At 42.9% G+C, this 12,720-nt stretch overlaps 1 protein-coding gene across 1 annotated transcript in view; it reads left to right on the forward strand.

Moving 5' to 3' along the window:
* Positions 1 to 12,333, forward strand: part of LOC308088369 (zinc finger protein RFP-like) — a gene marked incomplete at both ends in the record, with an annotated part of 30,032 nt that extends 17,699 nt beyond the window's left edge. The window contains one exon of the mRNA XM_080432790.1: positions 12,148 to 12,333. Coding sequence (XP_080288916.1) covers positions 12,148 to 12,333 — 186 coding nt within the window. The remainder of the gene's footprint in view (positions 1 to 12,147) is intronic.
* Between the last annotated feature and the right edge of the window lie 387 nt (positions 12,334 to 12,720).

Consider the following 12,720-nt stretch of genomic DNA (forward strand, 5'->3'; position numbering starts at 1 on the left):
TTGTAACCCTATTTTTTACACCCAGTGCTAATTGTCTATGTAATCCTGGGCACTACCTTCCCTCTGCCAACCTAGGGAGGCCAGGGCCGAGCTCATGCCTCCTTCAATGCATGAGAGCCAACTGACCTTCTTGTCACCTGACAGGGGAGAGTTTCCCTGGTTGGACGTAGCGCGTGGAAGGAGCACGTTATTCCAACCAGTTCCCTTCCCCTCCATCAGGCGCCCCGGCTGGCCAGGGGGAGGCAGTATAGTGACCAGGATTACTGCATGTTTTTTTTTTTGTGAGGGTACCTACCCTAGGAGACACGGGGAGAACATGCAAACTCCACACAGAAAGGCCCTTTCGCCAACCCCACCTAGGGTATGGGCACTGATGACGCGGAGGAGAGAACACGCCCCCAGCGCCCACAGCATCCCCTGCGGGAATCGAACCCAGGACCTTCTAGCTGTGAGGCGACAGCACTACCGACTGTGCCACTGTGCCCCCCTACCCCCTTTTTCTCCACAATGTAGTCGTTATGCCAATTAATTCCTCCCCCCCACACATTTCTGTGTTGTCACTGCTGTTGTATCCTACTGACTCACCTGTCAGTGAGGAGCCCTCACCTGGAGGATGTAGAACCGTCATCCTATTCCTCCCGCCAAACACTCCCTGACAGGTGCCGCCCCCAGCCCGTAGGATTACTTGCAGTGACTATTATCACCCTCTCTGCCCGGCTTCCCTCCCCCGAACACGGGCCAATAGGCTCTATGAACAGCAGCCATATTGGAAAGAAACTGAGCCTCTTCCTCACTTCCTTCACAGTCGTTACCAATGACTCTAATGAAGGCTCTGTTCCATTTACTGTAGCACAGTGGTTCTCAAACCTTAACTCAAACCATAACTCTGAGAGTGTACAAATAAATGGTTCCATTTGTACATTATCTGAGTTACACACCGGTAAGGGTCCATTTGGAACCCCCGCAAGGAACCATGAGGGTCCCTGGACCACACTTTGAGACCCCAGTGGCGTTGCAGAGTGTTTCCAGTGAGCCAACATGCACAATATCAGCACCCTGACTCTGTTTGACCAGAATGGAACAGAGCCTTCATTAGTATCATTGGTAACACCTGTGAAGGAAGTAAGAGGCCCATGCAGTTTCTTTCCAACATGGCTATTAGAGCCTATTGTGTTTGTGTAGACGCTCGACAAAGTCTGATGCACCACGGTGGATTCGAACCCACGACCTCCGCGGTGGTGGCCAGGCACTTTACTACTGTGCCACCCGAGCGCTTAGCAATATTTGACCGGGAGTATCTACAGTATACTTTGACTCAAGTAAACTTGAGTTGAGTGTACTTTGCCCACCATGGGTATGCTGGATGTTGACACTGGTAAGCAGCCGGTTCTTCCGACACATGGCTGCTCCTCCACCTCCTCCTCTTCCTCTTTCTCCTCCTCCTCCTCCGCGGTGACTTTGCTCCCGTATGTTGCAACAACTCGTGTGTTTTCTCTCCTCAGCCGTTAAGCCAAAGCCCTGCAGCAACACCACACCAGCCCCAACCTTCAGGTTGCTGCCTAATGATGCCTTCTTAATTCCTCAAGAGGTGTCATTAGTAGATTCAGATATTTATGGGGTCTGGAGAGGATGGCAGTCAGGCAGGAGGAGGTTGTGTGTGCCGTGTGCCTCGGATAAATGTGCCAGTGGAAAAAAGATGAATATGCATACGCTGCCATGATCCAGGGGGCTAAATTATTCAGCTCGACCCTGATGTCTAGCTGCCTCCCTCTCTTGTTTTTTCCATCGCCCTAGGCAACCATGGTTCCACTTGCAGCATCGTCACGTTGTAGAAGTGACACTCACCGATGGCTTCTCACCCCCAGTCAGCATTTGGTTAGGTGACTGTGTACGCATATTCATGTAGGCGTACTGTATAAGTGTTACTAGCTGCGGGGGTCATTAACCACTTAAAGGGATATTTCACTTTTTAAAAAAAATGTTTTTAAGTTGCTTGATTCGGTATTTAGATATTCATTTTATCAGACACGCCCCCTTCCTATACAAACCCATTGTAACTTCAAACTCCATTATTAACACTAGTCCATACCCGTGGGGGGATATGCACACATGATCTGGCAACCCGGGAGCCAGCGACCACAAAAACGCTAATAAACAGCTGACATTTGGTAAAATCGAAAAAAGGGCTTTGCTGTTCCGTGCACATGGTAATGGTCAATGGCTGTGTGCAAATGGCTGCTCCAGCCACTGAGGAGACACGGGCAGAACAGATTTTGGGCTCACCACCACTACAGAGCTTTGTCGAATTATAGGAGTATGTTAGATTTATCAAAAACACCTGTCCTTTGTTCTGATGACTCATCCTGCCCTCCTAATACGTGAGGGGGCTGTGTTTTTTCGATTACTTTTTTCATTCATTTAAATTAAAACATTTTTTTTTATTGTATTACATTTTTTCATTTTCCCAAAGAAATATAAAAAATAAATGAAAAAAACAATTGAAAAAAACAGTCTTCTCACGTATTAGAAGGAAACTATCAGTCACCAGAACCAAGGACGGGTGTTTCTGATAAATCTATCATGGTTAAAATGGAGTTACAATGGGTTTGTATAGGAAGGGGGCGTGTCTGATAAAACAAATATCAAATATCTAAATACTGAATCAAGCAACTTAAAAACTGTCCTGTGTTCTCCCAAAAGCCTGAGTAGATGATACAATTACCCAACTTTGTTTTGAAAGTGAAATATCCCTTTAAGCCCTATTTTCAGAAATTAAGAAAATAGCAGATCTACAACAAGCATACAACACAACATAATATTATGTGTTGTGTGCTCGTAGATTTGCTATTATTTTCCTTTATTTTATTCCTGATTGTTTGGGGGGAACATTTTAGAAGTCTTCTTTAATATTAATGTTTGGGGGAAAGAAAGTAAAATACATAAATAATGATACACATAAAAACTTTATAACCTATAATGATATGCCCAAAATAGGGATGTCAGGTTAAGAGTCAGTCAGTGGCTTCCTAGTTTAGATACATTTTCAAGTGTCCCACAGACTTGCCAACCATCACATGCACGCTCGCTTGTGCACGCTTACATTAGTTTTGCGCGTGGTCTCATGTGGACGTGTGCGACCGTATAATGTCCTAACATGCCAGCCCACACAATTGAGTTACAAACTGTAATTAAACAAAACCTAATTAAAATATCGCTTCAACGCCGTAAAAAATAGCTATGCCTGGAACGAGACTAGAAATCTGTCCATGACTAAATGTGTCTTTTCCCACAGTTTTGATAAAGGCCTTCGTGTACTCATTAATACCACTGGCCACATGATGCAAGAGAATGAACCGAAAGTGCAGGCAGTGACTGTAATATTATGTGTATCAGCACTTTTTTTCCTAGTCTTATATATGTTCAGCCCGCGGCGTCATCTGCCAGTGATTGACACGGACACCCCTGGATTAGAACGAGGATAGAGAACGACGGCAGCCATGCAGACGTTACGTGTCCCGAAGGTTCTCAATTTCCCCTGATTTCACTCAACAGTGGATATGAAACTGCTTTCGAAGACTATCTAAAAATAGATATATCGCCTGAAAGCCCGTGGAACAGACACCGGCAGACAGCTGTTTCTCACACATTACCTGCCAAACCAAGTGTGCTCCATACCCCGCTCTTCAGTCACACCTGGATGAGCATTGTTCTCTCACTAAGTTCTTCATTACATTGTCATAGAGTTGGACTTTTTTTTTCATGTTTTTACAGCACAGCTCTGCAGAGGAGGCTATAGCCATCTATAAGATGGTCGGTCTTTGTCTCTCCGATCAGCACCGGGATCTCATTCCTATACGCGCTGTGGGGAATTTGTCACGGAGATATGGAGGTTTATCTATGGTTTATCTCTATGTTCTGTAATTACAATCAACTTTCTACGGATCGGCTTGCCGAAAAAAGTTTGGATGTTCGGACGTAGGCCCCTTAAGAGCGAGAATCAATATGTAAAACCAATATAGCTAGGAATAAAGATAAAATAAAAATGACGTAAAATAAAACAGACTTACAGACATCTGCACTGGTGTCTGTGTCTTAATGAGGAAATGATGATGACATATGCATTCTATAAATAGGAATAAATGTACAATCAATCACCAGAACATATGCATGAATTATGCATCCATCACCAGTGTCAACAGTGAATATGAGATTGGATATTATGTACATTGTCAAGTTGCCTTAATCAGTGATCTGGAGAGACGTGAGAGAGAGAGACAGATGAAATTAAAAGAGAAATAATGAGAGCATTTAATTGCTGACAGGTAAATTGATGAACTTCTTTCAAAGTGACTAATGGATCACCCGGCAAACAGCCACTTGAACATCCTCGCTGTCAGGCAGAAGTCTTGTATCTACATAGTATTTCAACTTTTCTTTTCACTTGTAGATTAGCTATTTTCAAAGATTAGTTTTTTTGCTACAGACATTTTGAATAAAGAAAAAGTCCCTATATAATGCCATGCCCAAAATAGAGATGCCAAAGTGGTTAAGTGTGTCTGTGGGTTGTATACACATTTAACACATAAATCATCTCGGTAGGGTGAAAACCTCAAACTGTATGTCCAAAACTGTTCAAAAGTAGCAAAAGTAGCAGATCTACAAGCTTTCAGAATAAGATTGGCTGCTTTTGATACTTTTGTGTGATGCTGTAGTATGATCAAGTATAGGCGTTCATTTACGAAGAAACACAAAAAACTTAAAATATGGAGGTACTGTAAGAGGTTTCTGCCCAACAGCAACGGATAGTATTAACAAGAGCTTGTAACTAAATTATAACTGCATTGAAACACAGGTTATTTTTCTGTCCAATTCCTGAAAAGTGTAACCGTTTTGGACACGCAGGGTTTTCCAGCCGACAGTGACAATATGTTAAAATAAGCACACATACGGTATATTGTCTCTGTCGGGTGGAAGTCCAAAACTGTAACTTTTCAGGATTAATTAAAGTATCAAAAGTAGCAGATCGACAAGCTCGAAACGTGTCGCTTCGCGTTCCGAAGCAACTTTTGACACTTTTGTGTGACACAGTAGTATGATCAAGTAGGGCGTTAGCCTCGATCTCCAGGCTTTTATTGCTTAGTTTTGCTAAAAAATAAAAGCCTGGCCCAACTATAGCCTGTACTGGGTATGAGGAAGTGTTTCATTTCCCAACCAACCAGAGTGCAGTGGGCGTCGCTCGTAATGTTGTGTTAACGGGGCGGGGGTTGACGGACAGATCGGTGAACCAATGGGATCAGGCGCCGTCTCTCGCCGGCTCTATACACACGCCCCTTTATACACGAAATCAGGAGGGTTGCAGCAGGCTAGTAGGGCGTTAATTCACGAAAAAAACACAAAACGAAAAAAAAACATGAAGATAAGAGGTTTCTGCCCCCGACAGCAAGGATATGAAAGGCTAATCCCCACCCAGTGTGGTGTCTTTTTACTCGGCTGAGCGGAGGCCTCCATCGCGCCCGGGGACCGTCGTCCCCCGAACCGTCCGTCCTCTCTGTCTAACCCTTCAGTTAGACAGAGTGCGTGTCTCCGGCCCCCGTCATTGACTCATCACAAGCCTCTCAACGAGTGTCAGGCTCCCCCACAGCCTCCATCTGTCTCCCCCCAGAGCCAGCCAGCCATGTCCATCCCAGAGAGAGAGAGAGAGAGAGAGCCAGGCAAGCCAGAGAAAAAAGTCATTCCCAAGACAAAGTGCATTATGCCATGGATGGAGCCATTCCCCTTGAAAGTGAGAACTCCATTTGGGTTGGGTGCCGTCTGTGCAAGGCACAAGACACCCCCGACCGCCTGGGTGTCAGAGAGGCTATGGGGAGAAAACATGACCCCAGCTTTAACGCAGAGGAAATGTGCACGGTGGCGGATAGAGAGGACATTTGTCATCCTGACATGATGTTGTTGGGATGCTTTAACAACTTTTTCAACCTGGTATACAGTCTCTATTCCGGGGCGTTGCCGTCATGTGCAAAACTTTTCCAAATTCTTTCAAAAATTAGCAGAACCACATGTTCACATAGCGTGCTGTTATTGCGATGCGTTGCGAGCTTGTAGATCGGATATTTCCATGATTTGTCGCACGACGAAGCATACAGTAGGGCTTAAGTGGTTTAATAGACATGTATGTACAGTACACACCGGCAAAGCCCCAAGCACATAGAGTGACAAACAAAGGCAAGCATGCACGCACACACACACTCAACTACAATGCAATATTGTTGCATGCCTGCAGCCGACAAGCTCTCTCTCTGTCTCTCTCTTGAGCGCACACACACGCACACGCACACACACACACACACACACACACACACACACACACACACACACACACACACACACACACACACACACACAGCTTATACACTCATTTCCAGCATGTAAACAGAGATAAATCAGACAAACAGATTAGCACTCTGTGTGAGTTATCCCGATGCACAAAGGCTTATAGCGATTGGAAATGTACAGCGTTTTAGGCTAAGTTTGCTTTAATTAGACAGGAAAGTGTGGAGCGAGGCAGGAAGCTGGGGGGCAGAGAGGAGGTATAAGACGTGCAACACAGGTCTCTGGGTTGCATCAAACTGATGGGGGACTCTGCGATATGTGGCTGACACCATATACGTTGTCAGCAACTGGTGCACCCCAGATATGGTCTCTGTCGGGTGGAAACCTCATTATGTCCAAAACTGTTACTTTTCAGGGGTAATTTTTTTGTTTTGTTTTAAGTTGCAGATCTGTAAGCTCAAAACGAGCTTGCAGATCTGCTACTTTTGATGCTTTTGTGTGTCGCTGTAGTATGATGAAGTAGCTCTGGCGTTCCTTTACGACAAAACACAAAAAGTTAAAAATATGGAGATAAGAGGTTTCTGCCCGACCTTGTATGTCCAAAACCGTTACTTTTCAGGAAATGGGGAAAAAGAACCTGTGTAGCAATGGCTCATCCGGTGTAGTTAATATTTAGTCCAGAGCTCGTTATTGCTTTTCATTGGTTAAATATTTTATAAAACCAACACACGTACAAAAATCTAAAATAGAAAAAAAAAATAGCAAGCTACAAGCTCACAATGTGTTGTGACTTTGTTAGATCGCGACACACTCACAAGCTCACAATGTGTTGTGAGCTTGTAGATCGTCTATTTCTGCTACTTGTGTGACACTGGAATATGACAAAGTAGGACATTTATTTACGAGAAGAAAAAAAAGGAAAAAAGTTGAAGTATGGAGATACGAGGTTTCTGCTCGACAGCAATGATATCTAAAAGCTTGAAATCATAAAGTAATGCCCCTATAGGCCCCCTACCCTCTATCCACTATGCTATACCATGATAGAGGGGATACATGAGATAAGCCTGCTGAATGAGAGGGAGCTGCAGGCTATACAGCCTGTGGTGGTAATGTCATTCATTGCAACTGCTCCAGTTACTGTACTTTACAGCATTTTAGAGTAATGTAACTTGTGTGTTTTATAATGATATTGTCAAGTGTTTATTGTCCCATTAAACCCGGGAAAGCATCTGTCTGTGCCATTTTAGATTTGAGCTATATAGCAACATACCTTTTTCAGAAAACTCTTAGGATTTAGAACAGTGGTTCTCAAAACTAGCAGATATACATGCTCGTAGCGCGTCGCGAGTAAGCTTGTACATCTGCTATTTTTGAACATTGTTGAGAAATCTTGAAAGTGTTTTATAAAAATTGAATCATTTAGAATTCTTTAACACAAATCTTCTCTTCTGGGCTGGTCCCTGGCACAAAACATTTTCAGATGGGGGTCCGCGGCCAAATACATATCATTTTGGGGGTCCTTGGTGCCAAAAAGTTTGAGAACTATTGATCTTAATGAGGGTCACAAGAAGCCCAGCACGTATGCCCGCGCGACGCCCAGAGCAAACATCACACAAAGCCCTGCACTATAACGTCACGCGAAACCAGTGGTGTAAAGTAACTAAGTACATTTACTCAAGTACTGTTACTTAAGGACAATCTTGAGGTACTTTTACTTTACTGGAGTATTTCCAATTTTCAACACTTTTACTTTTACTCCACTACATCTCTGAGGAAAATATTGTACTTTTACTCCACTACAATTATTTGAACATTTTTGTTACTTGTTACTTTGTAGACAACGAGGCGTTGGGAGCTCGTAGATCGGCTATTTTCACATGTGTTGCCTCTTTCATAGGTATTTCTAAGGTATTTGTTGATGATGTATACACTTATACTGTATGTTAGTTTGTTTACTGTTGAGTGAGCAACAGTGTTGCACATTAAGCTAATTATCTGGGGACCCCCCAAAATAATTTGGGGACCAAACCACTGGCTTATATTTTGATGATGATGATGATGATTGCTTCAAGTAATGTTTTTTTTTTTGTCTTGCATAGCCAGACGGTCGGAGATCTACGCCTACCCATACATCTGGTGACATCTACATTAAATGCAGTGGCTAAACCTGGGTGGAAACAATTCAGAGATTTTAAAATAACTGCATTGCAGAATCAATCCTTCATATTGGGATGGTATCAGGAGGATTGGGTTCCTAAACAGTCTAGGAGTAAGTTTGTTAGCTGAGTTTTTCTCCACTGTTCTAGCCCCTATTACATTTGGATTTCCCCAGACATATCAGATCAGTCAGTGTAGGTTGAGATCTCCAATCATCTGGAGACTAATTAAATTAAATACATACAAAATATATATTGACCCTGTTTACTTGTGGACATTATTTGGAACAACAGATGTATTATGCTGACCTAGACTTAAAAGGAACCATAGTTAAGCCTTTGGGCTAAAGACCATGCCAAATGGATGGATGGGTACATTTGGTACATCCTCAAGATCTATTTGACTCAAATCTGAGCTCAAAGGAATCCTGTTGAGTTTTGTTTCCAGCACTTTCTCCTCCACCCCCTCAGCTTCCACTCAAATTGCTATACTGTACTTATAGAGTTATACTGTTTTATTGAGATACGTTACTGTGAGTTATGATACTGTCGGCTACAGTTTTACTGAGTTACGATAGTGTACTGTTTTATTGAGTTACGATACTGTCCTGTTTTATTGAGTTACGATGATGTACCGTTTTATTGAGTTATGGTACTGTACTGTTTTATTGTGAGTTACGATGATTTACTGGTTTATTGAGTTATGATACTGCACTGTTTTACTGAGTTAGGATACTGTACTCTTTTATTCAGTTAGGATACTGCACTGTTTTACTGAGTTAGGATACTGTACTGTTTTACTGAGTTAGGATACTGTACTGTTTTATTGAGTTAGGATACTGCACTGTTTTACTGAGTTAGGATATTGTACTGTTTTATTGAGTGAGGATACTGCACTGTTTTATTGAGTTAGGATACTGTACTGTTTTATGGAGTTAGGATACTGTGTTTTACCAAAGAAGAGAAAAGATCCATGAGCCCACAAACCTAATAATACATACAGTAGATACATGGAGTTTTAAAGAAGGACACAAAAAGCACACTTGTATACGGCTGAGCATCAACAGATGCATGCACGCTCACACATACACGCAATAGTGTGTGTACGCAGACATAAAAAGCGTGGGCGCGCATGCACGCACAGCACAGAAACTGCAAACAAAGACAAAAACAGAACAATAAATACCTGCCTTTCTGCAGGCAATCGTCAGTGCGGATGCATTCATTTAGTAATTTCCTTTGATCGTTACAGTGTGTAAGTAAAAAGCGAGCTCAGGGCCGTGCTGAACTTTTCACTTCTGTGGCTTGCAGCATTACGAATGGATTAGTGCAAAGACAGGGGCAGAATGTTGAATATCCATATCTCTCACCATTATGCAGTGACCCCTTTTCCGTCACGTCTTGAATGCCCCGCCACATCTCATTGATATTCTCCCCCACAAATCTGTGTACTACTGACATGGGAATGCTTCAGAGTTTAAGAACAGGAAACACGTGGCTATGCAGCGAATGTGAAAGCCTCTCGCTTTGATATGTTAAAAGTAAGAAGTCCTGTATTCAAAATGTACTTGAGTAAAAGTATACAAGACAAACCTTTACATGTCATTTACAGGGTGGCTACCAATAAAGAAAATGAGTGTATCTGTCTGTCTGTGTGTGTGTGTGTGTGTGTGTGTGTGTGTGTGTGTGTGTGTGTGTGTGTGTGTGTGTGTGTGTGTGTGTGTGTGTGTGTGTGTGTGTGTGTGTGTGTGTGTGTGTGTGTGTGCGCGTGCAATTAGCCTATTGAAAATTGTAAATACTGAAGAAAGTAAAAATACCTCAAAATTGTACTTAAGTACAGTACTTGAGTACATGTACTTAGTTACTTTACACCACTGCGGCTGTGTCACAGCGCCGGCTCCGATCTACAAGCTCTACAACTAGAGCTTGTAGATTGGCTATTTTCGGCCTGCGACACTGACACACGGCAGCTTATAAATCGGGTTTCTGAAAGTGCTTACTGTTACTCGGTCGTCAGTCTTCTAAAGAGATGAGTTTCTGGAAGCAACCGCAGCCTTTTCTAGCTTAAGAATCCACTGTGTATCAGAAGTATAGCTCATTGATGGTGCAGATAGTTGCTGTTTTTTTTTCTGTTTTTTCTTTCTGCAGAGAGAGACTGGGCTGTGAGGAATCTTGCTGACACCCAGCGTAAATCAGTTTTTCTCTAATAATCTCAGTGAGGGGCCATTTATTATATAACTGGCTGCATTTGTATGTGCTTTACATTTATCACAGTCTGTGGCAAGAAGAGGGTGTTCTTGCTTCAGGCATGGAGATGGGTGTTTTGCTGTGTTGCTATATGGGGGCTATATGGGGCTATATGGGGCCCTATCTTGCACCCTGCGCAAATAGGGCAATAGGGCAATAGGGCAATAGTCACTACTAGTTTACACAACGGAGAAGTTGTCATTTTCACGCCCAGGGCCCATGTATGATTTAGGTGCTATGCTCCCATTGGTGTGTTGGTCTTAAAATGTTGAGTGGTGTTTGCCCATTGCTCCTTATCATCGCGCCTTAGACCAGCCCTGAGCAAGTCCTTTGTGACTGTGCAAACATTTTCTTATATTTAGAGCGCATTATTCATATTAAGACCTGCGCCTGTGTACAGTGGGTATGCTTGCAACACATGCACACTACTCGCAATCCAAATCCATCCGAATTCAACACGACACTCACGTTCAACATGGTAGATGGAATTGCTGAGAGCCTCAGCAATGAGGTTGAAAAAAATCATTAATGATGTGGGCTGCATTATCCATATATTGCATCGGGAGGTATCATAAATGTAAATCGTTTTCATGCTCAGAAAAACAGCAGATCCATTTTCAAGCACTTGATGTTTCACTATTCCACTAATCCTATTACTATTCCTATTACTCTGTTAATAAGAACATCATTATTAAAAATGTGCAGTGAATAATAATGTAGGTATGTTTGTATGCATGTGCATGCACTTACAGTATGTGAGAAAGTGGGGTCCGGGGACCCCCAGGGGTCTTTGAGGGTGTTCCAAGGGGTCCCCATGCAACCATTTTAACCCTATATACAAGCTCACAATGCGAAGCAAAGTAGATCTGGTATTTTTGAAAAATTTAAAAAGAAATGCTTGAATATTGTTGAAACAAAAAACAAAACTAATCTTGTATGGAGGGGTGCCTGGCACAAAATACTTTTCAGATGAGTCCTTGAAATTGAAAAAGTTTGAGAATAACTGTACTATACTGTACAAAAATAAAAAATACAATATCAATACTAGCATTTGGTGAAAGGTTGATAGAGGTGAAAGCAGCGAGAGTTCCATTATACATGTGAGCTGAAGGCAGGCTGTGAGCGGTTTTATATCCAAGGCCACCGCTTTGAGGAATATCAATAGCAGACAGTGTTTGTGTTTGTTTGTGTGTGTGTGTGAGTGTGTGTGTGTATGTGCACGCGTGCATGCTTTAGGACGGCACCTGCCAGTGATTGAGCGAGTATGTGCCTAAGCACGAGCGTGCGTCGTGTGTGTGTGTGTGTGTGTGTGTGTGTGTGTGTGTGTGTGTGTGTGTGTGTGTGTGTGTGTGTGTGTGTGTGTGAGCCAGAAGCTCCTTCATAATAATGAATCCACACGAGGCACCTGTCCCAGACGGCATCCCCCAGTGCTGCTGACCAACTGGCAGATGTCTCCCCAGACATCCTCAACCTCTCCCTGCTCCAGTCTGTTAGTCCCGGCATGTTTCACAAAGACCTCCGTCGTTACCTGGCCCTAAAAACACAAAGCCCAGCCCAGCCCTGCTCAACGCTACTTGTCAGGGCCATAGTCGCCTCATAGTCGCATCATTTCATTCAAAAAATAACTAGAGGGTGGCAGAAAAGTGACCACTTAGACCTGATTATAAAAATTGCACAATCTACAACCTCACAATGCATCACGATAAAAAAAAAAAAGAAAAAGTAAAAGAACTTTTAATTTTTTTTTATTGGCGCATGTAATGACATTCCCGAAATACGGAGGACTGGCCTGGCGCCCTGAACTGGGCGCTGTTGCCTGAAGGCATGTAGCCCATTGCTCGACACAGTATACCAACCATAGTTTGCAGTCATGGAAGAAGTAGCCTACAAAAGCAAAAGTCCTGTATTAAAAAATGTACTCAAGTAAAACAAAAAGAGAAATGGAAAATGTTCAAGTTAAGTAAAAGTAGCCTGCCATGGCCAGACT

Source organism: Gymnoscopelus braueri (assembly GCF_963280865.1).
Source record: "Gymnoscopelus braueri genome assembly, chromosome: 1".
Classification (NCBI taxonomy): domain Eukaryota; kingdom Metazoa; phylum Chordata; class Actinopteri; order Myctophiformes; family Myctophidae; genus Gymnoscopelus; species Gymnoscopelus braueri.